The 27,766-nt window shown below is 36.8% G+C and overlaps 2 protein-coding genes across 3 annotated transcripts in view; one reads left to right on the top strand and one right to left on the bottom strand.

The window, feature by feature from the left end:
- LOC107503328 overlaps positions 1 to 27,766 on the bottom strand; it is a 57,059-nt gene that overhangs the window by 23,240 nt on the left and 6,053 nt on the right. The window contains exon 4 of the mRNA XM_036231056.1: positions 5,252 to 5,335. The gene's annotated coding sequence lies outside the window, so the exon portion shown is untranslated. The remainder of the gene's footprint in view (positions 1 to 5,251; positions 5,336 to 27,766) is intronic.
- Positions 1,294 to 27,198, top strand: LOC107507376 (serum paraoxonase/arylesterase 2). Of its 2 annotated transcripts, XM_036230367.1 has the most exons (9): positions 1,294 to 1,434; positions 9,098 to 9,168; positions 15,214 to 15,269; positions 19,335 to 19,500; positions 20,036 to 20,162; positions 21,611 to 21,811; positions 24,203 to 24,284; positions 25,026 to 25,154; positions 25,785 to 26,370. In XM_036230367.1, exons 1-9 carry the CDS (start codon positions 1,361 to 1,363, stop codon positions 25,941 to 25,943), a joined length of 1,065 nt encoding a protein of 354 aa, XP_036086260.1. In that variant the 5' UTR covers positions 1,294 to 1,360; the 3' UTR covers positions 25,944 to 26,370. The 2 variants fall into 2 exon arrangements, with proteins under 2 accessions (XP_036086260.1, XP_036086261.1); XM_036230368.1 differs by lacking the exon at positions 25,026 to 25,154 and having other exon boundaries at positions 25,785 to 27,198.

The raw sequence follows: 27,766 nt of genomic DNA, 5'->3' as shown, positions 1-27,766 counted from the left end.
ATTATTTCATTACAGTTTTGCAAGTGTCTTAAAATAACATATACATTCATCACTATTTGAAAGATGCTAAATCTTGTTTATAATGCATCACATATTACATGATTGTATTCCTATAGCACAAACTTTTACAAGAATATTTTGATTACTGCTTTTGAATATAATTATTCTCTTTAGCAATCTTGTGTGTTTTATTGTATGCATTTATAAATATTATTTTGAGAAGATGTCTGGAGGGGCCTGTGACAAAAGGACAACTATTTAGCCCTGTATCTACCATCCGATATAATCTCATATTCCCTAGAATTGAATCTGAAATACATACACGCACAAGTAGAAGAATAGCATTTAAGAAACTTGTGTCTACTTTTATTTACTGGTTGTTTATAAAACCGATATTTGTTGAAAAAGGGCAATTGTGACCTTTCCTGCCTGCATACTGCAAGGTGGCAAATAAACACTGGCAACCATGAGAAGCTTATTTCAGGCATATTCACTTAACTGTAACTGTCTCAATCCGATTGGGTAAATTTTCCTTTTAAACTTTTTTTCTTTATTCAAGTTATGATTGTTCAAGGAAAAAAGAAAAAGAAAGAAAGGGAGATAGAAAAAGAAAGAAAGAAATAAAGAAAAAAGAGAAAGAAAGAAAGAAAGAAAGAAAGAAAGAAAGAAAGAAAGAAAGAAAGAAAGAAAGAAAGAAAGAAAAAGAAAGAAAGAAGAGAGTGAGAGAGGGAGGGAGGGAGGAAGGGAAAGAGAGAAAAAGAGAGAGAGAGAGAGAGAGAGAGAGAGAGAGAGAGAGAGAGAGAGAGAGAGAGGAAGCAAGCAAGCACTATTCCTATTTACGTAAACTGAGTTTAGATCAAAAAGAAGCATCCACGTCCTTAGGGCTCTAGTCTAGATGAAACATTACTAGAAATAGGATGTTTCTTTCCACCCATCTAATTCCTGTTATAATAGTAGTGATTCCAACATGAAATCCACAAGACATGACCCAGTATCTTTTCTCATAATAAAAATGATTTTGAAAACTTTATAAGTTTCTTTCTTACTGGAATATGGAGTAAAGACTGTCTTTAAAGATTAGGAAAATGATAAAAGTACGTGAGGGACCTAAGTTTCTTTTGGCAATGTTTGTTTGGGAAAGGAGGTGAAGGAATTTAGAGTTTCACTGTCCCGGGGAAAGTGTCTGGGGAAGCAGGTTTGTGGTGACAAAGTCGGGGCCTAGGGCGGAGCCGCCGCGTCCCTAGGCCGGGCACCAGGCTGGCCGGGAGATGGGGAGGAGCGCGACCCCGCGCGGCAGGAGCCGGACGCGGGCGCCACTCACAGTGCTCCCCGGCCAGGCCGAGAGAGGAGCTTCTGCACCATGGGGCGGCTGGTGGGTCTGAGCTTGCTGGGGATAGCGCTGGCGCTGCTGGGCGAGAGGCTCCTAGCGCTCAGGTAGGTGGTGCCCTCTCGGACCGAGCCCTCCACCGGCACCTCCCCGGCCCGCAGGTCCCCAGACTCAGGTGGCCGCGGGCTGCGGGAGAGGGCGAAGGCCGCGGAGGGCTTCTCAGCGCCGGGGACCGTGGCGGGTGAGGAATTCCTGTTTGCTCTGTTCCCCAACTAGCTGAACCCCTCACTTCATCTCCAGCTTCCAGCAAAACCCAACAGTTTGGGCTGAATCGCGAGACTTGCTAGAAAGTTTTTAACTTCTGCTTACAAAGTTCTGCCTAAATTGACTAGCAAGTGCTTTTGCAAGTAGACTCAGGGACAAACCTAGTTCTTTAACTTGAAAACAAAATGATTCCTCATGCGTTGAAACTTTAATTGTAAAGATTTGTTTCAGGTCATTTGAGCTGCTTCTCTTTGTTGTGCAAAACAGCCTCCCTCCTTAATAAAGTGGTTCTCCATCTCTTCCCTGCATAGTTTGAGAAGCTCTCTAATCTTGGCGCTGGGATCAAACATATTTGAGATATTCAGCTACTGTTCTTGCATCTCTTCTTTATTTGCCTCTGCACCCAGGAACCCTGAAGCCAGAATGCCAAACAGAACAAGCCTACTTCATCTCACATTTTAGTTATAATGAATAACCATGGGTGGATAGACATCATAGTTCCTAAATTTTAACCCATTCAAATTTTATAAACTTCATGCAAAAGAATTCTGGACATATCGAACGCTTCCTATGTATGATGTGTTTTCCTAGGCTCCTCTAATAGGGTAAAGCACAGTCCTCACCCTTAAGGAGTTTACCTTAAATCAGGGTAGGAGAGAAATAAAACGTATAAATTTGGTGTCTGAGGCAGGTACAACCAACCTCTACAGGGTTAAAGAGGAAAGATTACATTTCCTAAAGGTGGAGTTCAGGAGAAAGAGACTTTGGACACTGGCCTTGAAGGATGGGTGAAACACATATGGAGACGAAAGAGGCCCTCCCAGGTGTAGAGGGTAGCATGAGCAAAGGGAATAAAGTGGGGAAGTTTGGAGACTAGCAATAGGACGATTTGAAGGGAGGATAAAGTTAAGGTATGAAAATAGTAGGGGCGGGGAAAGGATGGAATTTTTAGACGGTTAAATATGTTATAAAATTGGGGCCTGCTTCCATAGGCAAAGGAGAACTCTTGATGTTTGTTGTATATTTTTGTTTGTTTCTTTGTTTTAAATAGGAGCGCTATGTAGAGATGACCTGAAAGGATGGATTGATGTAGAGCAGTAGCTCTTAGTCCTGGCTGCACAGTAGGGTCTGCTGAGGCCTGGTGTCTGGACCCTACCTCTCGACATTCTGCTTCAGTCGGTCTGGGTAGAGCTCAGCCTTGAGTATTTTTTATTTTTTAAAAATTCTCCTGATAAGTCTAATATGCAGTTGGAGTTGGTAAGTTCTGGAATAGAGAGCAAATTTAGACATGGAGGAAACTAGTTAAGTTATTGTAGTAGTTTGGAGAAAATAACAGGGGTCCAAACTCCAGAAATCCAGAAATGAAGGGGGAAGTCATAGGAGATACCAGTTTTCGGCCCTACTGTCTAGGAATTTTAGTTTCACCTGCAGATAAAGGAGACAGGAGAAGGAGCAGTGTGCATGCATCCCGTAGGGTGGGGTGTGGTTAGAATTAGAGTAGGCATGCTTACAGATAGGAAATAGACATGCTGACCTAATTTCCTAATTTTCTGCGGAAAAATGCCCAATCCTCCTCCGCAGAACATTTTGAGTTGGATGATTTTATATGATCTGACCAGCTGTCAGTTTCAAAGGCAAGATCACTAAAATTCATGAGCTCATTAAGTTGTCCCTGAACCTCAAATCTCCAGTGTTTCTACAAGTTGAAGTTTTCTTAGTTAATAATTCTTTTTGTTATTAATCTTAAGGTTTTATATTAAAGCCCTTTAACTGATCAATGTTATCGTTGCAAACCTAAGAAAAAGGAAATAAAGCTAATTTACATAGAATGCACCTGATAGGTAATTTACAGTTTAATGCATCTTTTCTTTATAAGACTTGACTATAATATACTTTATTAAGCAATGACTTTACAGGGTGGTAACTTCATTGGACAGTTGAAGCCTCAAATCTGCTAATGTGAGAGTGTTGAGATGAGTGAGAGGTGGCTAGAGTTAGCAAATAAAAATGCAGGATGCCCAGGTAAATTTGCATTTCAGATAAACGATGAATCTTTTTTTTTTATAAGTATATCCCATGCAATACCAGGGACATACTTATACTAGAATATCATTTATTATTTTTCTGAAATTCAAATTTAACTGGGCATCTTGTATTTTATCTGGTGACCCTATGATTGCAGAACATCAAGGACCTACTTTTTACAGAGTTTGGTGGCATGCTCAAATGCACCGTATTTCTCCTTTCAGACCCTTAAAATCTATTTCGAAAAGTAGCATGTTCCCACCCCTCCTTAAGGAAAGGCTCTTCAAAAACTGTCTTTTTGTTTGTTTGTTTTTTGCTGTAATCTGGGGCCTTCTGTTTCATTATTCTATTTTTTAGAGATGGTACTTCAGCACTCAAGTTATTTCTCTCCCCCACAGTGTCCACTTAAATTTCAACTAAACATGAATAATTTTTTAGCATAAGTATGTCTCAGGTGGAAAAATAGAATCAGAGTTGTTTCTTTTCCTTCCGAACTGTAATTGTCTAAGGTTCCTACAACTTTTCCCCTCCTCTCTTACTGAGCAATGAATACACAAATATCCCCAGGCCAGTTGCTCCTTGTTGCCAAGTACATACCTTTAAATAAATCACAAGACTTGAATGCATCAGAAACCTGTATGTGAGCAGGAACTCCCCCAAAAAGTTCTGCTTCTTGCCTCACACTTTTTATCAAGAAGCTATCCAATCTGCTTTTGAATATTTCTCAAGGGTCAGGCTTTTTTCTTAAATCACCACGCTTATTATTTATTGTGGGACTGCAACGTGCTGGTCACTGTGTCAGAAGTGTCAAATATTCTTTATATTAAACCAAAATGTACATTTACTGACATTTAGAAAGTAAAACTCTTTTACATTTATGACTCTTATACATGTAAAAACTGAGGCTGGGAGAAGCTAACTAGTTAGTCCAACAGGTAATTAGTGCCGAACCTGTACTCTAAGCCAGGTCTTCTGATTCCAAATACAATTTGCCCCAGCTCCCTACCAGCCTCCTAGCTTTTCTGACATTGGAATAGACTTTTCCCAGCTTCGTGTGCCTAAGCACAAATTCTTGGTTACTAAGTGCAAGCATTATAGGGGGCCCAAGGGGTAAATTCCAAAGGGTTTTACAAGTCTGTATATAAAAGATAAAGCCCCCGTTTGTCTGCATTTAAGTCTGTATTTAGAAGATAAAGCCCCATCAGTAGCTTGTAAACTCAGAGGCAGTGAGATTTGGGACAAAGCAATGCTTGGTAGTAACAGACACTGTGCTGCAGTTTGCTCAAGATATGTCGGTGCCACTGCCTGGTGCCCTCTTACTGCTGCCACCCAAGATGGCAAGCAACGGCCCCTGTCTCCTTCCACTCTGGACGGGTAGCGCTGTTTCCCGAGTGAAAGAAACATTGATCGATTTAATGGCAATGCTTTGTGGCCAGATAGCCTGACTATTAGCTCCACTATTTACCTGAGACCTTAGCTTTTTATTTCACCTTTCTGTGTCTCAGTGTCCTAAACTATAGGATTGGGATAATAATACTACCTGTTCCATAGTGGGACTGTGAAACATAAATGAAATCATTCTTATAAAGTGCTAGAACAAAGCCAGACACACAGTAAGTGTTCAGTAGAAGTTACCTGTGATGATGGTGACGTGCGAGCAGGGGTTCTTGGACTTTTTATGCCGTAGATCCCTTTGGCGGTTTGATGAAGGTTTGACTTCTTTTCAGCATCATGTTTGTAAATGCACAAAACAAAACACATAGAATTACAAAACAAACTTAAATGCGATTTAAGTTAATACTAATTTAAATACTTGAATACTGTTGCTAAACTATTTTTAAAATCTAATGTATGATATAATAACATGGGCTTCTTTATTAAAGCCTTAAAGAGATCTAGAGGTAAGTGAATATCTAACAGTAGATATTTTGAAGTAGCAATGAGTATAAATGGTATTTTGAAATGTTTAAAACAACTGATATGTGATATAACAATGTCTTTAATTTCTATTAATGGCAGTGTTAAAGATACTAATAGTAGAAAGTTATATGGTTTGTTGCCTATATTCATCATCAATTTCAGTTAGAAGTTTACATTAAAAATGTATTTTTCCCCATTCAAATTCATGGATCCCTTAATTTTACCCACAGACTCCTTGAAGGTCACCGGACCTCAGATTAAGAACCCTGATGTACACCTTTTTGGTGGCCATCATTTGGGGGAATGATCGCTAGCTAAGCTAAAAGTAGGCAATGTATATTCTTTCCTGTATTATGCCTATCATGTACTTGTAACTGAAAGGAAAATAACCAGATTTTAATGAAAAATAGAAGTGAGAAAAACAAAATGATCCTAAAACAGAGAAGGCAAATAAATAGCTTTCATCTTAAGTGTCCATTTTAATAGGCTGGTAGTGTTTGCCTGGAACATTGTGTCTGAGGCTAGCTCTGGGTTACAGGGAAGCATGCTGTGATTGATTAGCAATATCTACATGACAGCAGAGTGGCAACAGCCATGCCATCTCTGACCTGGTCCATCTTAAGCGTGCGATGGACATATACTGTTAAGGGTCAAATAGGCTGTAGCAAAATATCACTTATTTGTATTTGTACCATTTATCTTTTTCTTTTTCTTAGCATGAATGCATTTAGGCTTATTGATTTGCTAGTCTAAAGAAGTTTGTATAGCTCTCTCTTGTATATTCTCCAAACTTCCTAGATCTATTATCATTTAGGAATGCTTTAAGCTGCAAGGACATACATCAAATTAATGGTAGCTTATACAAATAGGGGCTTATTTTTCTCATATGATTAAAACTCTGTAGGTGAGTCATTTTAGAACTTGCCCATTGATTCAATCTTATATTTTTGTTCTTAGATTCTTTGCTAATGGCTTCATGATCTCAGACTTGCCATGTTAAGGATGCTGACTAGTTGTTGTAGTCCCAGGCACTGTATATGTGGTCACATTATGAAGTAGGAAGACAGAGTGACACCACTTAGCTCTTTTCTTGTCTCTGCCTTTTCTTTCAGAAACAAAAATATCTTTCCCAAAAGTCTGGCTCATATGATTATCTCTAAATACAAAGGAGTCTGGGAAAGCAAATATTTGGCTTGCCCGCCTCTGCAGTGGAAAGGGTCAAGGAAGGAAGTGGGTGAGAATGGTTTTAGGTTTGTCAGCTGATAGGGTTTGCCATCCTGAAATCCAGAAGTCCATCAGTGAGTAGGGAACGAATAGTCCTGCCACGCAAAAACAAAAACAAAAACAAACCTAGCAGTTTTCTACTGAAAGAATTTGAAGCTGTTGATGGGCCACAAAGGATAGAAGCAAAATCCTCTCTTTTATAAAGAAAAGACAAGAAAATATGATTGATTAACTAGAAGTTATGCACACTTCTTATTTAACTTCAGTTTTAAAAACAATCAGTCTGCATATCTAGAAATGGTATTGTACGATTAAACCAAGATTGTTGACCTATTAGCAAAGTGCAAACCTAAGTCCCTTGTGCAAACCTAAGTCGACTCTGAAAAATACCCCGTATTAAACTTTCCAAATACATCTGAATTTTATTTTATCCATGTAGTTTATCTCTGAAAAAGGTAGATGGTAATCATCATTATCACTGTTTTCATATAGTCAAATGGGCATAATAGTAAGTTGCATAAAATTGACACCCAAATGAGTGTTACGGAATCTTGACGAAAACTGCTGCTGTGACCTACTGACATATCTACCCCTTTTTCTGGAATCATATAATGTCTGCAGGACCTCAAAGGTCATCTGGTCCCATCTTTGTTTCATGGATAAAGATGGTCGAGGCCTTTAGAGATGAACCGACTCGTCGACGGTCATGCAGTCTTATTGCTAAGACAGAAACACAGGTCTCTTCGCTCTTTACTGAGAAAAGTACAAGAGCGGACGAGAGCACTGCCCGTGTGTGGTAGCTCCTGGCTGGGAGCTGAGCCTCAGGGGAGTTGCTTCGCCTCTGAGTCAGTTTTCTAATCTCTCGAATAGGGATACTGGTCCCTACTTTTTAGAACTGTGTTAAGAATTAAGTGAATTCATTCATGTAAGTCGCACAGAATTGTGGTAGAATCTATACATTTTGTTGTTGACTTCCTTTGACCACCCACGATTATCAGCAACAGTATCCACATCACTAATATTACTGCTGTCGCTGCAGCAGCCTAAGTATACATGTTTTCCCCTTTAAATCACTGCTGCAACTCGTAAATGTGAGAGATATTGTATGTTTTGTTGCTTTTTTATATTTTATTTATTTAAAATTTTTGTTTCATCTATATGTTTTACACATTTTATCCATTTATTTTTATTTCACTGCTTTATTGATGAATCGTTTCAAGAAATTTCAGTTCTTGAAATTTAAGTTTTCTAAGTTCTCTATTTGAGTTCTATGATTCCACACACATATGGATTGACACTTTAATTAGAAACTTTATATAAGATATGCGTTGACAACATATATAGTAGTTGCCGCCTCCTGTTGGTGATTCTGTGTAACCCGGGCCTATGCTTTCATCCATTTTGTTGAGAAACCAGTAGGCTTCTCCATATTCAGTGTCTAGAAGTCAGAAGCTGTCAAGGATGTGAGTAGGAGAGAGACAAGTGGCAAATTTTACTTTCGTCTCTTAAATGATTGGATATGTGAACCACTTAGGAAAATGTAAACTGCTCTGCAAGGCCTATTATTATTTATGAGTGTAGAGAACAGAAAGAGAAGGTGAGACAATGAGAGAAGAAAGGCGGAGCCTATAGTCTGTGGCCTTCAGAACAATAGACCCCACATGCCTTCGCCCAAACACATCTCTGCGGCCCTCTACTCTAAGGTAGAAAGGGGGAAGATACTTTGCTAGAGCTCAACATTTTCTCAATATTTCTCCACTTTGGTTTTTGTGACGCAGCCACAGCAAGTAGTTTTGCTAAAGTGGGTGGCGCTTTCTCACCCCAGTAAATATTATCCTGGAGACGGGACCTTCTCCACTTATTTCTTAATAACTATTTGTGGAGTGTCTTCTGTGGCTCTGAACAATGCCATTTTCTGTTGGTCCCCTTCAGTCATCATGTCATCTTGCAGAAGGTCTGAGCATTTCTCAGCTCTCCTGGGTCCTCAGAAGTGAGACAGGGCTCCTGGTTCTGCATCTGGAGTTCTTTCCACAACACTGGAGCTGCGAGAAATGTGACCCAGTGCCAGGTTTATATTTGCAAAGGAACTTGCATTAGAAGTTTTATTCGTTGAGTTATTGATTTTCTTTTACAACCCATGTTCACCTGTAGAGTTTGTGGTATATATTTTTATTTTAACTTCATTTATGTGCTGTTTATATTCCTGCTTTTGTCTTTCTCTCTTCTCTTTGCTTTAGATTTATGCTTTGTTTTCTGTGTGGCTAATAAGCCTCTTTAGACCCTTCCTGCAACAAAACAGGGAAAACATAAACAGATAATTTTTTTTTTTTTAAACAGGAATCGACTTAAAGCCTCCAGAGAAGTAGAATCTGTAGACCTTCTAAACTGCCACCTGATTAAAGGCATCGGTAAGCATGAGAAAATGTTCCTTATACACCTTATATTTTTTGGCCGCCAATGCTCAAAAACTAATTTATAATACTTTGGCATGCACTTACTGTTTATCAAGGGAAAAATCACATTAGAGCAACAAAATCTCTCAAGCAACTTCTTCTGATCTCTTGCACCCTGTATTTCTTCTCTCTTACTCTCACTGTACTTTATTAATCATTTGTATAATCCTGTCCCGGCCCGTGGGACAGTCAACAGGGACCCTAAGACAGAACGGGGAGGGGAGGGAGACAAGACAGGCTTTCTGATCAAGTCTCGTTTATTAAGGCTCGCTGCAGGCTTATATAGGGCGTGATCGGGTGATGTTGCGTTAGCGGGGCTGATTGGCCAGAGGCATTCAGGAGATACTGTGTAACACAAAGGGGCCGGGCGAAAAGACCCACGAAAAGTCCCTTCGGCGGGAAGCGAGGCAGATACATCCGGGAGGCTTACGTGGCCTTGGCGGGAAGCCCTGCTGAGCAGCCATCTTCGGCCTGGCAGCCGTCTTAGTCAAAACAGCCCCCGACATAATCCTATGTTTATTGTTTTATTTCTTACTTGCTTAATGACTTTTCTAAACTGTTTTTGTAAAATCTGTATTCTTTGTCATGTGTGGCCACCAAGATCTGTGTCTCATTAGCTTAGTAGTCAGCTAGTGACGGTAAGACAGAAGGAAAAGAAGTTGTAAAATGGAAAGTAAAATTTTCTCAACAAAATCTCTATCCCCCACAAAAATAACCTGAGATGAAGTGTCTTTTTTATTCTTTCTGATATTTCCAATCCAAAACAAAACAAAAAACCAGGTACAGGTATACCTCAGAGATATTTGTAAAAAAACAATAAAATGAGGTATCCTATATATGTATATACATCCACATCTATTTTTTCACAAGTGGTAACTTAGTATAAGATTATATTTGTCAACCTGCTTGATTCTGAATGCAGTGTAAACAGCATTCCACATCAGCACATGTAGGTCTACCTCATTCTTTTTAGTATTAGCACATGCTATGATTTATTTAACTAATTCCCTCTTAATGCACATTTGGGTGTTTACAGTTTTTTGCAAGTACAAACAAATAAGTGAACATTGTAGTAGATATAGCTCTTGTAGGATAAACCCTTAACAGTGGGATTGTTAGCACATATGTTTAAAGTTTTGATAGTCTTTGCTATATTGCCCTCAAATTGGCAACCTGCATAAACTGAATACCTCATATTTGATGATTTCACTTTCATGAACCCTATCGGTTTTCAGAAGAGCCTTTTCCACTTCAGAGTTTCTTTCCGGTTCTAGAGTTGCCTCTCCTTTACACATCTGTTTCCCAGGCTCTCTGTCTCTTTTTTATCTGTTACTGCTTTTCTACTTCTCCCAGTCCTATCTCCTTTCACCTGGACTCCTTGGCTTCCTCTTTCTGTAGCTTCTCTTTGTTTCAGTTGCCCACACATTTGTCAGGAAGATACAAACTCAGTATCAAATACCAGACTGACTAGAGATGTGACAGATAACACAGAAAATTCAAGGACTAACGTCTGGAATCCCAAGAAGCTCAGCCATACATCCCGCCTTCTGGCTGCCGTCACAAAAAGTCCCCTCAGAATTGGTCACTAAACAAAAGCCAGCTGGCATCCGGGGGGGATGTCGTACAAAATTGGGAGGTTGAGTCAGTGATCTCTAAAGTTACTTTTGCTACTGAGTTAATAATTGTCAAATTATTAAGCAGCCCTTGGCCTAGTGAAGTCCATCTTCCGTGAATTCAAATCTCAGAGCAGACAATAGGGCACAGCCTGGTACATTACAGGACAGATTGCCAAATGTATTACTGTTACAACTTACTGGGATGAAGGGTTCCTGGGAGAAAAACAAGCCCAACAACATTTGTATTCTGAACAAGCGTCTGTCTGTATTTATGACCTTTATGTTGTGACGTGTGTGAGCTGCTGTCTGGAATTGGAAACACTTCACTCCTGTGAAGTGTTTAATGCCTCTGAGGCACTTCAAAAGGCAGCAGAGTGAAGGCAATGAGTGATTAGAAGCACATTTGGGATACATTTTTAGATCTAATTAGAATTGTGCCTTTTTTTCTTTCTTTTTTTCTTTTGCTCTGTGGTTAGCACACACTGTATGAACATTTGTTGAATGCTATGTTATTGATGCATAATGGTTAATAATAGCTTGTGGTTATATGTTTTTAACAACAGTTGCTTATTCAGTGGTCTTTGATTACAAGGAATAACAGTGGGCTGGGCGCATGTTCTCTTATAGGCAAAAACAACTCTTATGATATGCAGCAAGGGTAGAGAGGGTCTCATTTTTAATTTCCACTTTGAAAAGAGTGGTAGCCATGTACTCAAGGTCAAGGAATCCCTCCAAGAGGTAAGACCACTTTCCCTTTGCCTCTACTTCACACACACACACACACACACACATTCACACACGCTGCAATGCTACATTTACCATGACTGAAAATGAACTCTTTGCAACTCTTGGGTGCTTTATGCATATCATATTGTCTTATGTATTTCTTTTTTAATGATAATAATCATCTACCACATATCATACAAGATATGTACCTTCTGTGGGACAGAATGTTAGTTCACCATGTATTCCATTTTTGTGTTCCTTCTCAGCCTATCTTATAGACAAAAACTAAACTTTGATGCACCCAAGATTTGGAAAAATTTCAATATCTAAATAATAAAAATTATAATGACAAGAGCTAGTTAACTTTATTTGAGGCTTAAAAGTTTAAAACATTTTCTAAATGTCTTTGAAAATGCTGGCATTCAGAGTCCTGAACTAAAACAAAGTTTTGAATGTGTTGTCTCTTTTGAGTTAATTAACAACTTTATATACTTGGCAATCAAGATCTTTATAATAATTTCTGCTTAGGAGATTTTAAAAAATACCATTAAAGTTTGAACCCCTTGTAATCAAGTACTTTACAATCTATAAATAGGAAGAACAAAAACCCACTGCTATGAGACATAGGTATCTTTTTTCTTTTTTCTTCTTATAAGAGATAAGGATCCAAGGCTTGGAGAAGTTAAATAACTTTTGCAATTCTCTTCCTGATATAGTATTATCTCCCAGAGTGATTAACACACATACCTGACTAGCGAACAAAAAAAAGTAGAAAATAATAGGCCACATTACATATTGGATACTCTATTACATATGGTAAATACTGATTTGTTGCTATGACATTATAGTAAGTAACTTAGAGAAGAGATAAGTTTATTTCTTCTTACATGACAGTCCGAAGACAAGCAAATGGCCTAGAGTGATTAGAATGTTCTAGGTGTTCTAGGTGGTCATTCTGGTACAAAGGGCTGATGCACCACAACTCTCTGCAACATATTGTTTCCATCTTGGTCCAAGACGAGAACTCCAGTTGTTGCCATCTCCCAGGAGGAAGGAGTAGAAAGAAAACTTACATGAATATTATTTTTATTTTATTTTACCTAGTAGTTGCATCCATCCCGTACTGTCACATCCATTAACATAAACTTAGTCAAATGACCTCATCTACCAGTAAGAAAGGGTAGGAAATGTCTGTAGCTATGTTGCCATGTGCCTGTAGCTGAAAAGGAAGAAGAGGAGGATGGAGGCTGAGGAGCACTTGGCCATCTCTGACTCAGATCTTTGCTAAAGGAATAAGAAGGGATTGAAATCAGATGTACTGAGCTAGAAGACTTTCTAGGGAAAGGGGGTTTTGAAAGAGGCTCTGAAGAAAAGTACAGGTAATGAATCAGTGAAGATCTGGGTGAGAAGCATGGAAGCAAACATTTTGGGGGGAAAGCCAACATATGGAATTGACTGCAGTTGAATTTACAAAGTGAAGTGTCTTTAGAGAGGAACCAGAGAATGGTTCTGACAGAAAATTCATGAGATGCTAGGTTGTATTTTTTTCTATGTGCTTTTAAGTCAGAACAAAAGGACTCGAGTCCCAGCTTTCCAGGCTGTGACCTTGAAATATTTGCTTAAACTTTCATAGCCTCCATATTCTTTACTCTAAAAGAAGAGATAATGGTATTGCTTCCTGGGGTTATGAAAGTTATTTGAAATAATGTATATAAAGTAGTTACAAGGAGCCTGGTGCTTGGTAAACAATATGTGTTAGTAGCTGCTACTACTATTAGTACTACTACTACTACTACTACTACTACTACTACTACTACTATTTTTATTATTGGAGAAAAAATTTCTTCAGTATTGACTTCCCTTGCAGTAATCACAACAAAGAGGTGATATAAGATGATAAAAGCCTACTGTAGTAATGGTCATAGAAGTGAAGATGGGAGATTAGGCTTGGAAAATAGTCTAAAGATAGCTACAGATAAAGTTTATTTATTTTTTTCTTGGTATTAGGCAATAGGATTAAGCAGAAAGAAGTTACCATATAGTTGAAATGAAAATATCTTTTAAAAATATTGTTCTTCTTGATTATTAAAACAATACTCTTTGTGGAACATTTTAAATAAAGAAAAATATAAAGAAGAAAATGAAAATCACTCATAATCCTACCATCCAAAGAAACATTGTTAATTTTTTCCTATATATCTTTTTTCTATGTGTGTAAGCATGTACAAATTGAAGTGAAAGTGTCTAAAATAATTTTTCGGGAACAACAAATTTTAAATAATTGAGCTTCTACTAAATGGATCCTGAAAGTAAAACTTGGACTAGAAGTGTGTGTGTGTGTAGGGTTCCCCTGGTCCCTGCTCGTTACCAGTTGAGAACCACTTATGGGACTAGAGTCTAGTGGTTCTTATCCTTTGGGGGTATAGTATCACAGACCCTTTTTTTTTTTTTTTGGTCCCTTTTTACAGAAAATTTCTCACAAATACATACAGAAGATATTGCATGGAATTTCAAAAGTTTCATAGACTCATTTTCCTTCCTTAGGGATCCACAGACCCCTGGTTAAAAGCTCTTCCTCTATACCATGCTTAAGCTGATGTATATCTCCTTTCAGGCAAGTGGGTCATCTTTACAAAGTGAAGTTCTTGGCATTTTTATTTTCTTTTATTTTTCTCCACTACAATAGAGCCAGCAACACTGAAGGCAACCAGCCAAATACAAACTCATGAATCAAAACCAAAATGGCTGTATAGATACTGTTTGTTTTTGACAAGCTAGAAATAATCTTGGTGAAATCCTTTGGAGAGGTCTTGCAGGGGGAAGATTGAATTTGAAAGATTCAAAGAATGTGTCATGATTTGGCTTAATCTAAGCCATTTTTATTCCTCCTTTCTTGTGTTTGGGTTTATTATCTATCTGCAGAATTTACACAGTGAGACCCCTGGGGAGGTTTTATGTCTAATTATTTGCTGTTCTTTGTAAAGGGTACTGCAGACAATCAATAAACAATCAATAGTAATAGTAGACTGCCTCAGAGACAAGGGTTAAAAGCTTTAACTGGCTTATGTGCACGGTATTTTTTCATTAATTTTCTTTTGCTAGGTTTTTTGCCCTGTAATTTAAAGCTTAAATTTAAAGATTAAATAGAAAGCTTTCTTTGCTTATGAGAACAAGCAGACATTGTTTTTTAAAGAGGGACTATGTAATCCCAGGTGTTTTTTCTCTGTTAATGAGAGAGATGGCTGTGTTTGCTTCAGATTGAATGAGCAGAGAAAGGGACAAGGCTATTTGCATGGTTAACTGACAATGAGCCCTTCATTCTGAAAGTAATATTCCCCTGATGTCAATTACTTTTGTACAGACATCTGGATGTTTATCATAAGAGTGTACAGATGTCAACTTTTTCTGTATTATTGCTGGAAATGTGGTGATTACTTGACTTTGATATGAGTAAACATAAAGTATCTAACATTTAAAGTCAAAAGTTCACTGTAGGAAGGGATTTAGACTGACGTTTATTGAAGAGAGTAGTTCCTTGGAAAAAAATCAGAACCATTCCTAAAGATACAGACACTGATAAAGTAAACAAAGTCCTAGTTATGCTCTATTTAACAAATAAAATTTGAACATGACATTTATCTATTTCTTGAATTTGCAGAAGCTGGCTCTGAAGATATTGACATACTTCCCAATGGTCTGGCTTTCTTTAGTGTGGTAAGTACCTTCTTCCTTTCCTAGCCTCAGTGGAGAAGGTATAAGGGAATTCGAGGAGTACTGCAGAGAAGTAACTTCTAAAATTTTTCACTTTCAAAAATGTGTTCTGAAAAAGACAGGTCAAACAGGACCTTAGAAAATTTCCTCAAACTTAGATAAATGTAGAGATGAAAAAGTTTTTGCCAGTTGGTTTATTGCTTTTTATGACCCCACTGCATGGTATTAAAATATTCCAATGCAATCTGTGTTTTAAAAGTTTGTTATTGAAAAAGATATTTTGGGCATTATTGTAAATATTTGCTTCTACATTATACTATTTTAAATACAACCTCTACCGTTTTTTTCATTAGACATTCAATTTTGAGCTAATATTCTTGCCATTATTTGTTTTCAAACAATATACCAATTTTTCCAGACAAGGCCAATGCTTTTTCTTTCTTTCTTTCCCCTCTGAATAGCCTATTGTAAGTGGAAAGTCATCAGCTGAGTTTATACCCTTCATTTGTGCCTCAATTCTTATAAACTGGAAAATAATAACCTTTCTAGGCATACATTAGAAAAACTTTGAAGTTGATTAACTTGTGTGATGCCGGCCTACACCAATATCCACTGTAATTGGAAAACTATGTGAGTGGGCCAATGAAGAAGTTCTGACCACCCTCCTTCCCTGGCTTCGACCAAGGTGAGGGTCCTCAGTGTCTTCATGGGTTCGATTTTTCTTAAGGAAGAAATATCCAACTTTGAAGGTAGCCTGTAATTATCCTGTTTTCTCTCAGTATCTATTATTTTCTGAGACTCAGGAGGGATGTGAAAAAGTTGGGGATGCTTTAGAAGAGAGTCACAACACTAATAAAATAGTTGTCAGACTTACGAGAAAGGTGAGAGAACTCAGCTTAGATGAGAATGAGAGTTAGATCACTCTGCGGGCTCCTGATGGTTTTTATATGAAAGACTGTGAGCAGCTGGTTGTTACCACTGAGGTCAAAAACAAATACTGTGGGCTTTGGCAGAAACACCAATATCTATATTAAAATTTTAAAAATACAGTTTAAAAAAGTTTCATTTACCTACACAGAATGAGTAAAATGATATTTCTAGAAGGACTCTGAGTTTGCTTAGAATTAGAAGCACATGCTTGTACATATGTCTATAGGCTTAGGAAAAAACGTTAGGAATAATAGTCAAAGATATTCATAACTAGATATGCAAAAATCCTTAGTAAAGTTGAAGGCAGTTGCTTTTTTATTTTCATTTTAATTTTTTGCAAAGGAGGTGTTCTCAGAGATTTGTGTAATCCAGAACTCACCTGTTTCAAGATTTTTTTTCTTATAGGAATAAATCTGAATTAGGAGGAGGTCTCCAAGCACATAAATGTATAGCCATTTCAGCTGAGGGGCTTATTACCGTCAAAGTGATTTTTAGCATGTTACAGAATTTCTTCTGTTTTTTTTTTTTAATGTATCCTTTCTTGATTATATGACTTTCTTTTCTTTTGTCAAATTTAAAAACAATCCCACTTTACTGCCGTTTTGTAATTACTCGGCATTGTCTCTACTATTTTCTAGAATATGCTCCTTTCTAAATGAATACCTCTTACATCATGGCAGCTGTTTGTTCTTCTTCCAATAATTTTAGCCCATCCAACCCATCCTGTACCATAGTTATGAGTTTGACAGTCACCTCAAAACTAACATCACACTTAATGAGGAATTGGATGACAGAAATTCTGAACTATACACTTAAAAATGGCAAAGATGGTAAATTTTGTTATGTGTATTTTACTGCAAGTAAAAATAAAATAAAATTAAAAAAAAGAGAAAAAAACAGTTTGATTTGAATGATAGGGAGAATTAAAATAACCGTGAATAGTTATCACCATCCCTGATAGAGCTATCTATGCATGGAAACCATGCTATTATTTATGGGGTATTGATAAAGAATAGAGATTATTAACCACTGAAGTGGCACTACCAGGAGCAATAGCATAATTTTAGTTTATTCTACTTACTGGGCCTGCCAGCCTTAATGTTATATAATTTTGATAGATTTTTTTTTTTTTTTAATTGGAGAGAATTTCTGCTGTGTCCAGCTCTGTGCATAAAGTGAGACTTTTTGTACTGTTAAATCTGCATAAAGTATGACTTGCAAGATTTAAAAGAGAAAGTCCTAGATTATTTCAGTGAGTGCCAAAAAGCATTAAATAAAATACAATACTCATTCCTGATTAAAAGCTCCAAGAAAACTAGAAATAGAAGGAAACTTGCCAGAAACCTACAGCAAACATCATTCTTAGTGGTGAAACAGCTGCCTTCCCACGAATGTTTAGAAAAGGAAGAAAATGCCCCGAACACTGTAGCCATCAGTAATCTACTAGTTCTTAATAATCCATAAAGTGAGAAAGAGAAATATGAGGTAGAAAAGAAGAAAAAACTGCCATTATTTTCAGACAGGGCAATTACCTGTTTTTTAGGCAATCCAAGAGATCGTTTGAACTAACAGGCTATTAGACTTAGGAGGAGAGTTCAGTGCAATGGTTGGATTCAGTATGTACGTATAAAACTCAGTGGCTTTCCGATGCAATAGGAAAAACCAAATAGAAAATGTAATAGTAATAATATTATTATTAATAACAAAAATTCCATTGAGAATATCAGCTAAATTTCCAAAGTTTACACAGAAAAATAAATGAGCAGAAGCATGTAAGACTGTTGTATAAAGGTAAAGCAACGAGTGTGGGTATGGGGACTTGTGAGATGTATATATACATATATATATGTATATATACATATATACACACACATATACACACACATATACACGTACATACCTATATCTAGCTAGCTAGCTATAACTCATGTTTTATAAATAAAGCTATAGTAATTAAAAAGTGGCACATTGGCACAGGACTAAGCATGAGTCCCCACACAGACCAATATGTAAACAAGAATCTAGTACATGATAAAGATGAGATTTGGAATCAGTGGAGAAAGGACACACTATATGCCATTCACTAATCCAGGTCCTGGGAGTGGAGAGTGACAGCTGTGGTGAGGGTGGAGTCAGGCTGCCATTAATATACGCATAAGTATGTATATATGTCAAATGTCACGAAGTGACATTTGGCACAGATTTAAAGAAATTGAGGGAAGGAACCCAAATCTCTGGGGGAGAAAGCACTCCTAGGCAGAGGGAAAAGCGTGTGTAACGGCCCCAAAGTAGAATGTGCTTGGTTTGTTTGAACGACCTCTAAGAAGCCACTATAGTCAAAGCAGCACAAATGAGGATGAGAGTAATAGGGGATGAGGGCACGGAGATGGAGTGGGCGGGGTGAAGGAGGGTGAGCAGGGCAGAACATATAGGGCCTTTAGACTATCACGGGAATTTTTACTTTTAATCTGAGTGAGATGGGAGTTTTGATCAGAGATGTGACATCATCTGACAAAATTTGGATACTCATATGAGACTGCATTTCTATAGGGAGTTAAGGACAGAGGCAAAAAGGCCAGTTAGGAGGCTATTGCCATGATCGTGGTGGTGATTTGGACCAGGGCAGTCAGGAAGGAAGTGGTGAAAGATGTTCACATCCTTATGAAGAGTTATATTTTTGAGATAAAGTCAACAGGATTTGCAGATGGATTATCCGGATGTGGGATGTGAGACAAGGAGAGGAGTCTTGACTGACTCCATTCACCAAGACTTCTGGCTTTGTAGAAGCAAAGTGCAGGCTGTGGGCTTGAGGGTCAACAGTCAGTATGTAAGCTTTCACTTGTCCCTGCCCTCAACTCTCCTTGGTATCCCCGAGTCCACCAACTTTCTAGTTACCCTCTGAAGAGACGCTGCTAGTCTTTTGCCTCAGCTCAGAAAAATCATTTATTATTCGTCTTTCAGCTTTTCAGCTCCCAATTATTAATTATTCTATTGTCTCCTCTCTGCCCTCATTGTGTTTGTAGCTTTATGCCACCACTTTTAACCATAGTCTCTATTTGTCATTTATTTATAGTTCCCACTTTAGTCCATAAGAATACTTAAGGCTTTATTTTTAACTTTTTCCTCTATTTTGACAAGGGTCTAAAATATCCAGGACTCCACAGTTTTGCACCGGATAATCCTGGCGGAATACTAATGATGGATCTAAAAGAGGAAAACCCAAGGGCATTGGAATTAAGAATCAGCCGTGGGTTTAATTTGGCTTCATTTAATCCACATGGTATCAGCACTTTCATAGACAGCGGTAAGAGCTGATGAGCCAACATCAAGAAACTTATAATAATGGTTTGTAAGTGCCTGTGGAAAAGAGATTCTTATCATACCTGTCCTAAGAGAAGAGCAATTTACTCATGAATTATTTCTGTATTCTTCATACAAATAAATTGATCATTTGCCTCTTCAGCTAACAGTAAGTTATGCTTCCTTTGAAATTTCTAATAGTTAACACCTAAAAGAACATTTAGCTTTCATAACCTTTTCATATACCTATGACCATTGCATTAAAAAAGAGCTATATTTCTGAATTAAACTATAAACAAATTATTCATGAATTCTGTATGTGGAGTGGGAAACATTCTTTTTTAAAGGTCAGGGGACCAATGATTAGAAAAAACACCAGACAAACAATGATGAGAAAGACAGGGAAGAAGGATGATCTGTTAGGTCGTCTAACAGCTTAGACATTCAACCTTTCCTTGCCCATGGTATTTAAATGTCAGTCTGCCCAGAGGTCCTATGGTTATGTCTTATAAATTAACTCTGTTCTTTCATTTTTTTAGATGACACAGTTTATCTTTTTGTTGTAAACCACCCAGAATTCAAGAATACAGTGGAAATTTTTAAATTCGAAGAAGAAGAAAATTTTCTTTTGCATCTAAAAACAATAAAACATGAGCTTCTTCCAAGGTACTTAGTTTTTTTGTTCACTCTCCATTTTATCGCTAGCATTTTCAGATTTTTCCCACGGTGGTGGGGAAGAGTTAACACACATATTTGCGTGTGTGTGTGTGTGTGTGTGTGTGTGTGTAGTTTCCTTGTAAAGCAGGGAAAGTCGATGTCCCTCATTAAATAATTCGTGTTCTCTGCGGACTCCCTTGAGAAATGATGAGACACTGGACTACAGGGGAGCTGCTCTTCAGGGCCATCTGAGAGTAAAAGACAAACCTCACTATTTTTCCTGCTTGTCACCCTCTATCTCAGATGACACATCACCCAACTAACAATGATACCTCACCTGCCAAGGAAGAGTAGCCTGCTTTACATGGAGTTTGTATGCTTTGCACAGGACTGATGCAAAGTGCTTTCACAGGGTTAGTGGTATCTGTGAGCTAATGGCCCTGCAGATTGGAGGGATTCAAATTGGAAGTCTGTCACTACCATTTAAAGAATGCAGAGCTGGTTGATAATGTGACTAAATGAGAATCATGTGTACCTCCCCAACTCAGCTTGCATTAGTCTACTGCTTCTTTAAAGTTTGAACTTGATGAATATTTTTAATTTCTACTTTCCTATCTAGAGAAGCATGTAACTTCTAATCATTCTTCCAGAAATGCACTTCATAATAAATAGGAATGTAAATACCACCCAGGCAGCCTCTGCATGATGGAACTCTTTTGGAAAAAAGGGACCCACCTACCCTGTAGCTGTTTTTTTAATTTAACAAAGGAGAAAGCAGTGCTTTCAGAAATTTTTGCACTGGGTAATTGGAATTTAAATTTAATAACACCCTCACCTAACTGGTTTTAAAACATAATTGTCTTTAGCATATAAATCTCTCACCTGAAGCATTGTACTACGGCAAAGTCATCATCCCTCTCTCTGCAAGTGTTACTGAGTGCCTATTCATTCTCAGCTGGTTGGCTTTGTGAGTCAGATAGAAACTGAACAGTCAACCTTAGTCTAATAACTAAGCAGAGAAACTCAGGAAAATCTGGCAACTGAGTAAATGGAAGTTTGGGTAAATGGAAGTTTGGGTAAACGTTATTGGTGTCCCAACTAGCTCGCCAGCCAAGGAGGCTCAATCCAGCTCTATACTATAGATAGCTGTGTCCCTATATGTTGTGGTTGCTGTCAAAAAATATACTTTGGCACCAAGTTTCTTTTTTAAAATAATAATCTTACCTTACTTGACCTGTCTTCAAATTACCTGGTACTATACAAAATTGTTTTTCGTCAGATGATATTAAAGTAGATTGTATATGCTGATAGCCATGGGATTTTAGCTGAGCTTTTCCTGGGAAACCTCTTACCAAAAATTTAAAGCATCTATTGTGTAAACCTTCTGGATACCTAATCTTTAATATGGATACCAACTGGCTTTTTATTTTCTCTCACATGTTATTTTTCTCTTTCAGTGTGAATGATATCATAGCTGTTGGACCTGCACATTTCTATGCCACCAATGATCACTATTTCTCCGATCCTTTCTTAAAGTATTTGGAAACATACTTGAACTTACACTGGACAAATGTTGTTTACTACAGTCCAAATGAAGTTAAAGTGGTAGCAGAAGGATTTGATTCAGCAAATGGGATCAACATTTCACCTGATAAAAAGTATGATCCCTTATAGAAGTAGCTTCATTTCTTTTCAGTCATGGTCATGGGCCAAATGCTTTTTTCAGTGTGGAAATAGCTTACTTAATATTTTTGGTCTATGATATATGTAATATTTATATATAAGTGATATATTATTAAATATACATAACATTTATATAATATGTAATTATATGTACTATATATTAATATATAAACATGTTTACATACAATATCATTGTGGAATTTAAATTTAAAAATGTAACTTAATAAAATGGGATCATACTTATGTATACATTTCAAATATCAGGAAGGTGTTTTCTTTTAAATAAATATATCTTGTTTTATTGGCTGCATATAATTCTATTATAAGGATGATTCTCAACTAATTTAACCAATTCTCTGTTGATGAATATGTAATTTATTTTTTTCTATATAAAAACCATTTTGTATTTCTCATTTACTACTGAAACTTATCTAAATATTTTTCTGAGAAAAAACTCCCGAGGGTAATACAATGGTTAAATCTTAACAGGCCTGAGTTCAGAAGCCAGCTGGACGCTGGCTAATGTGGTGTTAATTTGCACATTTGTACAAGCGTTTCTGTTGAACAGACCCTCAAAATAGATCTACTTGCTCAAAGAATGACCCATTTAAATGTTGACTTTAATAGATATTGCCAAATTACCCTTCAAAATTACGCACTATTTTTATATATCCAACCACAGCCTATAGAAAGGATGTTAAATTCTCTATTAACTTTCTTTTTACTGCCTTAGCACACTGAACAGCTTATACTAGTACAAAGATAACATGAAATAAATGTCATTCCTTGACAACTAAATGCCTTTATTTTCGTGACACAATTTCTTCTTTCTTCTTGATTACAGAAAATGAATGTGTAATCATTTAATTTAAATTGTTTATAACTGACCCAATCTAACCTCTCTGGCCAAACCTGTTTTCTTCCCAACTCTAATCTTTCTGAGAATCAAACTTTCCAATCATTCAAGCTAAAATATATAATAATAATAATAAAACGGGCTTCAGCTTGAACTCCTCTTGCACTATTCCTATCCAACCCATGAGCATCTCTGTCAGTTCTACCTGTGCTTCAATCCCTCACTCTCGCCCCTTTTCCTCTCCATTCATAACTGTCTGGTTTAGTTTCTCATCCTCTCTGGCTAGAATATTACACTTCCAACTTGTTTTCGGTCTGCTTCCATTTTTTTGCTGCTGTTGCCAATTTTGTCTTTCCATATTCCACTAGCCTTTCAGAGCCTCCAAAAGAGGGAGCTGTGTCTGCTTCATCTTTGATTCCTCTTGCTGAGCACTGCCAGGTGCAAAGCAAATGCTGGGTAATTGTTGAATGGAATTGATCACTTGTTATTATGCCTCTTTGTTATTCTAAATATTCAGTGAAACCCAATTGCTTATTAAATCAAGGCAGGCTAAAATTGGACTTTCTTTAATAGGCTAACAACAACAACCTCCCTTTTCCACCATTTTCATACTTTCCATGCTTTAGACGAAGAACGTATTATTTTGCAAACATGCCCCTCTCATTCTTGCCCCTGTGCCTTTGCTCATGTGTTTTCTTCTGTCTAAAGGTCATATTCTCAAATCCAGTCTCCAGTTCCATATCACTGCAAATGCCCCTTCCTTTGTGAACCCTTCTGTCTTCTTAAGAGTTAGATATTTCTTTAGCCTCTAGACCTGAAATAGTTCTTAAGGTACCAATCATGCTGCATTATTTGTTTAATGTGTACAAACCAGTCTGATTCTACCACACTATAAACTTTTCAGGAAAAAGACTGTGTCTTCTTAATGTTTGTATCTGTCACAATATTGAGTTCATGGCTTTACATATGATAATTGCTCAATAGAACAGTTGCCGTGAAGCAGTCAATTCAATGAGTAAAATTATCATAAAGTAGTCCATCAATTTACCCTTCTTAGATGCAGATTGTTCTGAATAGATATTTAGCTCTTTTAAAATTCTCTGTATGTTAATAAATATTTTACTAAATATTAATGAGATTAATAAATATTTTAGTGAAATGTGTTCTGTAACATGTAAATAATACCCAGAAATGTCAAATTATATTGTGGAATATAAAAACTTTTTTTTGTACCAAACATGTGTTTTATTGTCCATTCAATAGCAGATATCAGACTTTATATTCAAAATGATGTCCTATATTATTTTTCCTTACAAGCCTTTTGAAAAATAATTTAACAATTCCATGATTGTTGTAGCGAAATTGAATTGATTTTGCAAGCTTACTTTGTAAATACAAATTGACTTTTATCAAGCATTCCTTGAGGGAATATCATTGATTAACTTCTTGGTAGGTTATAATGAAGCTTTACATTGTCATAGAGCTCTAACCAGTGATCCTTTCTGCAAAGGTACATCTATGTTGCTGATATATTGGCTCATGAAATTCATGTTTTGGAAAAGCATCCTAATATGAATTTAACTCAACTAAAGGTAAAATATTTCTTTTTATATATAGTAGACATTATTATACTTTGAAATAACATAGTTATACTATAACATAGCAATACCTTACTTAGAAAAGAATAGGGATGCCAATATTACAATTCTGAGTTTTTAAATATTCGCGCCTGTTAACTGGCCGAGTCTCCTGTTGCTGGCAAGCGTTAGAACTGGCTGTAATTACATGCAGCAGTGGGTTGGGAGTGATATTTGTCTCAGATTTAGATCCCATTTTCTGAAGTACCGATGGCACCTGATGAATTCCAATAAGAATTTTGACAATTGAAAAGACTAAGATGAATCCTGAAATGAAGATTTATGCACATTGTCCATTCTTTCAATAATAAGTGAAGATGAGAATTGGGTTCCACACCATTATTATTTTCTTCCTGTTTGACAACACATTTTAGATTGATTAAGAATTTCCCATTTTGCTTGGAATGAGTTCTTTGAGCTAACTGATCATTGTGCATCTTTTAAGGGAAAAGGAATTCCTTTTTTAGAGAGATTGATTATCACCCTAACTTTCTTAGTTTTGAGAGAGATAAAAAGTGACTGTGAACCAGTTTTTTAAATTTATTTTAAGCAATATTGGTATTAAAGGGGTGGAAGCATGGAGATGTATGTAATTCCCGCCCCCCGCCCCATGCATAGAGGCAGGGAAGGTTAGCCCTAAATTATTTAATCAAGTTTCTCATGCCATTTAGGTACTGACATTTTTTCATTTGGAAGGTACTCAAGTTGGATACACTGGTGAATAATTTATCTATTGATCCTTCCTCGGGGGACATCTTGGTAGGCTGTCATCCTAATGGCCAGAAGCTCTTCATTTATGACCCAAACAATCCTCCTTCATCAGAGGTTTTTATACTTTTAGTTTTTCAGTCTTAATTATTCAAGTCTTTTTGAACTAATAATACAATAAACTGTCACAGGGAAGGATTTGTTTTGTTCTTTCAAGCCAGTAATACAATAAACTAATGTAGTGGTTTTACAATTGCTTTAAGCCAATAATTGGCAAAATTTCACATTGTTCAAATACTTTTAGAAAGGCAATCTTTCGATGTATTAAATTATGGTTGCAACTAGTCAAAAGCATTTTTATAAAGACATGTGCCCTCCCTATGTGGTATACTGGCAATTTTTTTAAATACCTGGCTTATTGTCAGCTCACCACATGACATTACTTTTGTTCATGCTAGAAGTAGTGTGAAGGTAGGCACATTAGTGTGAAAGTACTGATATTAGCACTCAATTACTATAATAGCCCTATATCCTGTGTTGGCATGAAATAACAAGATGGTTTAAGAAAGTACTTTCTTTGAAGGTTTAAGAAAATACTTTAATTTAAACATTAAAAAGATTGGTAACTGCTATTTTTCAGCAGCATGTCCTCTTAATCATTGTGTCATTGTGGAAGACAGGAATTAGTGGTGGTTGAGTCACACGGATGTATAGTGGTTCCATATTAATCCTTTGTATCTCTGATAGGTTCTCCGCATCCAGAATATTCTATCAGAGAAGCCTACAGTGACTACAGTTTACGCCAACAACGGATCCGTTCTCCAGGGAAGTTCTGTGGCCTCAGTATATGATAGGAAACTGCTCATAGGCACTTTGTACCACAGAGCCCTGTATTGTCAGTTCTAAATTATGCTTTTGGTATGCAAGTGTGCTAACTTCTCTTAACAATTGATTTTCTACGCATTGCTAATTTGAGGGATTTAACCAGCAAAGTTGACCCAGAAATGTACGAGAGACTCGTATAGTTAATTTTATTTCAGTAAGGAACGGTCCCATTAGTTCTTACAGCACTTTTGACATAAAAGGAAACTGAACCATTTTTTTTAAATGCCAAGTAAAGAAGAGAGAATACACTTTGCACAAAATAAGCCTTACCTCTTTCTTCCAACTGCCAGAGTATACATCCCACTGAAACAGGGTAGACCATATCTCCTTAAAATATGCGTGACCTCAGCTCCAACAGTGACTACTGTGACTACTCAGAACTACTGATAGATGATATGTTTATGTGTTTTACTTACATCTTTGTTTACTATTAAAGACTAACTAAAATTCAAGTTTTGTCTATGCTTCATTTTCAAGGCGTGTCCTCAGGAGGAATAGGAATGAGGTTGCTTCCACGTGTGGTTTCCTTGGGACGGACAGTCATGACATTGTTAATTTCTCTCATTGAAAGTTGGATGTAAATGAGCTCTTTATTTGAATAAAATAAAACAATCAATTACATATGGCAGCTCAAATTCTCAGTTAGTATGGGGTGTTCCATCAGCTCTCTTCCTTAATGGGAGTCTACTTTGCATACAAGGAAGAGATAAAAGGTTAGAGCTGGAAGATCAAGGCACCTCCTCATTGAACATAACTATGAACTTCATCAGGAGAGATGAAGTCCAGGGCCACATAGTTAATCCTAGTAATGCTAGGATCAAGGCCAATGGTGCCTGACTCAAAAAGGATAGTTCTTTTCACTCGCTATACCTCCTTTAAAACCATCTTAAGCCCTGGAAAGAGACTTTCATGTGCCTTATCAAAGTACTTTACTTCACTTCTCATACTCATCCTCATCTTCAGCATCATTATCATCAAAATATTTGTCAATTATCATGTGGCAGACAATGCACTAAAAATGGTCCATTATTATCTCATTTAATCCTAATTACAGTCGCAAGGGAGTAGGTATTGTTATTATATCACTGTTAACATTTCACAGATGTTCAAAGTCACCCTCCTAGTAAGGGGTGGCTCTCAATCTATTTCTGATGCCATAGGCTGTGCTATCACCATCACTCACTCTATATGAAGCTACTGCCATGGAACAAATGAGGATCTTGTTATTTACTCTTTTTCTAATGTAAAGTTTCTTCTGTTTATACATCAGTTTATTGCTGATTTTAGACAAATCATTTAAATAGTTTTTAAATGTAAATTGAAGAAGTATTCTTAAGCTAGGCCTCTGTTTACTTGGCCTGTGTTTTTATTTATGTTTTTAAATAGTCTATTACTAACATATTTTGGAACTATTTCATGCTAAAATAATTGCTGTTTTTTTGCTCTTTCCATTGTCTAGAGGAAAAATGTTAAGTCATAGATGAATAAAGCAAGTTTAAAAATTATTCACTAGAGATCCAAAATCAAGAAACATGTTTTAAATTTTAAATTATAATAATAACTATCTTAGAAGCTACATCCACAAAAAGTATCAGACTACAGTAGGAATAAAATAAACTTGTTTTCTATTGTGCTTATTAGAAATTTTATTTGGGCAAAAGTAAATACGTTATTACTCACATGCGTTACTTATCTTAGAATCTCAAAAAGAATTTTTAAAATAAACTCTGCCCTCTCTTTTGCCTCTGTGGGCCATGAGGGATTCTATTTGATCTAATCATAAGTATATTGTGCATTTATTTATGGTGCTCTTACTGTGATTATGTATTGAGTTCAACCATTTG

The sequence above is a fragment of the Rousettus aegyptiacus genome, unplaced genomic scaffold (assembly GCF_014176215.1).
Source record: "Rousettus aegyptiacus isolate mRouAeg1 unplaced genomic scaffold, mRouAeg1.p scaffold_m13_p_13, whole genome shotgun sequence".
Classification (NCBI taxonomy): Eukaryota; Metazoa; Chordata; class Mammalia; order Chiroptera; family Pteropodidae; genus Rousettus; species Rousettus aegyptiacus.
This window is presented reverse-complemented; position numbering and strand designations above follow the sequence as displayed.

Bases quoted from the DNA above. Each gene is read 5' to 3' on its own strand.
- LOC107507376 (XM_036230367.1), top strand. From the start codon at position 1,361: ATGGGGCGGCTGGTGGGTCTGAGCTTGCTGGGGATAGCGCTGGCGCTG. The intron at 1,435-9,097 runs GTAGGTGGTGCC...TTTTTTAAACAG, and splicing joins GAGAGGCTCCTAGCGCTCAG to GAATCGACTTAAAGCCTCCA. The intron at 20,163-21,610 runs GTACTTAGTTTT...TTTCTCTTTCAG, and splicing joins AAACATGAGCTTCTTCCAAG to TGTGAATGATATCATAGCTG.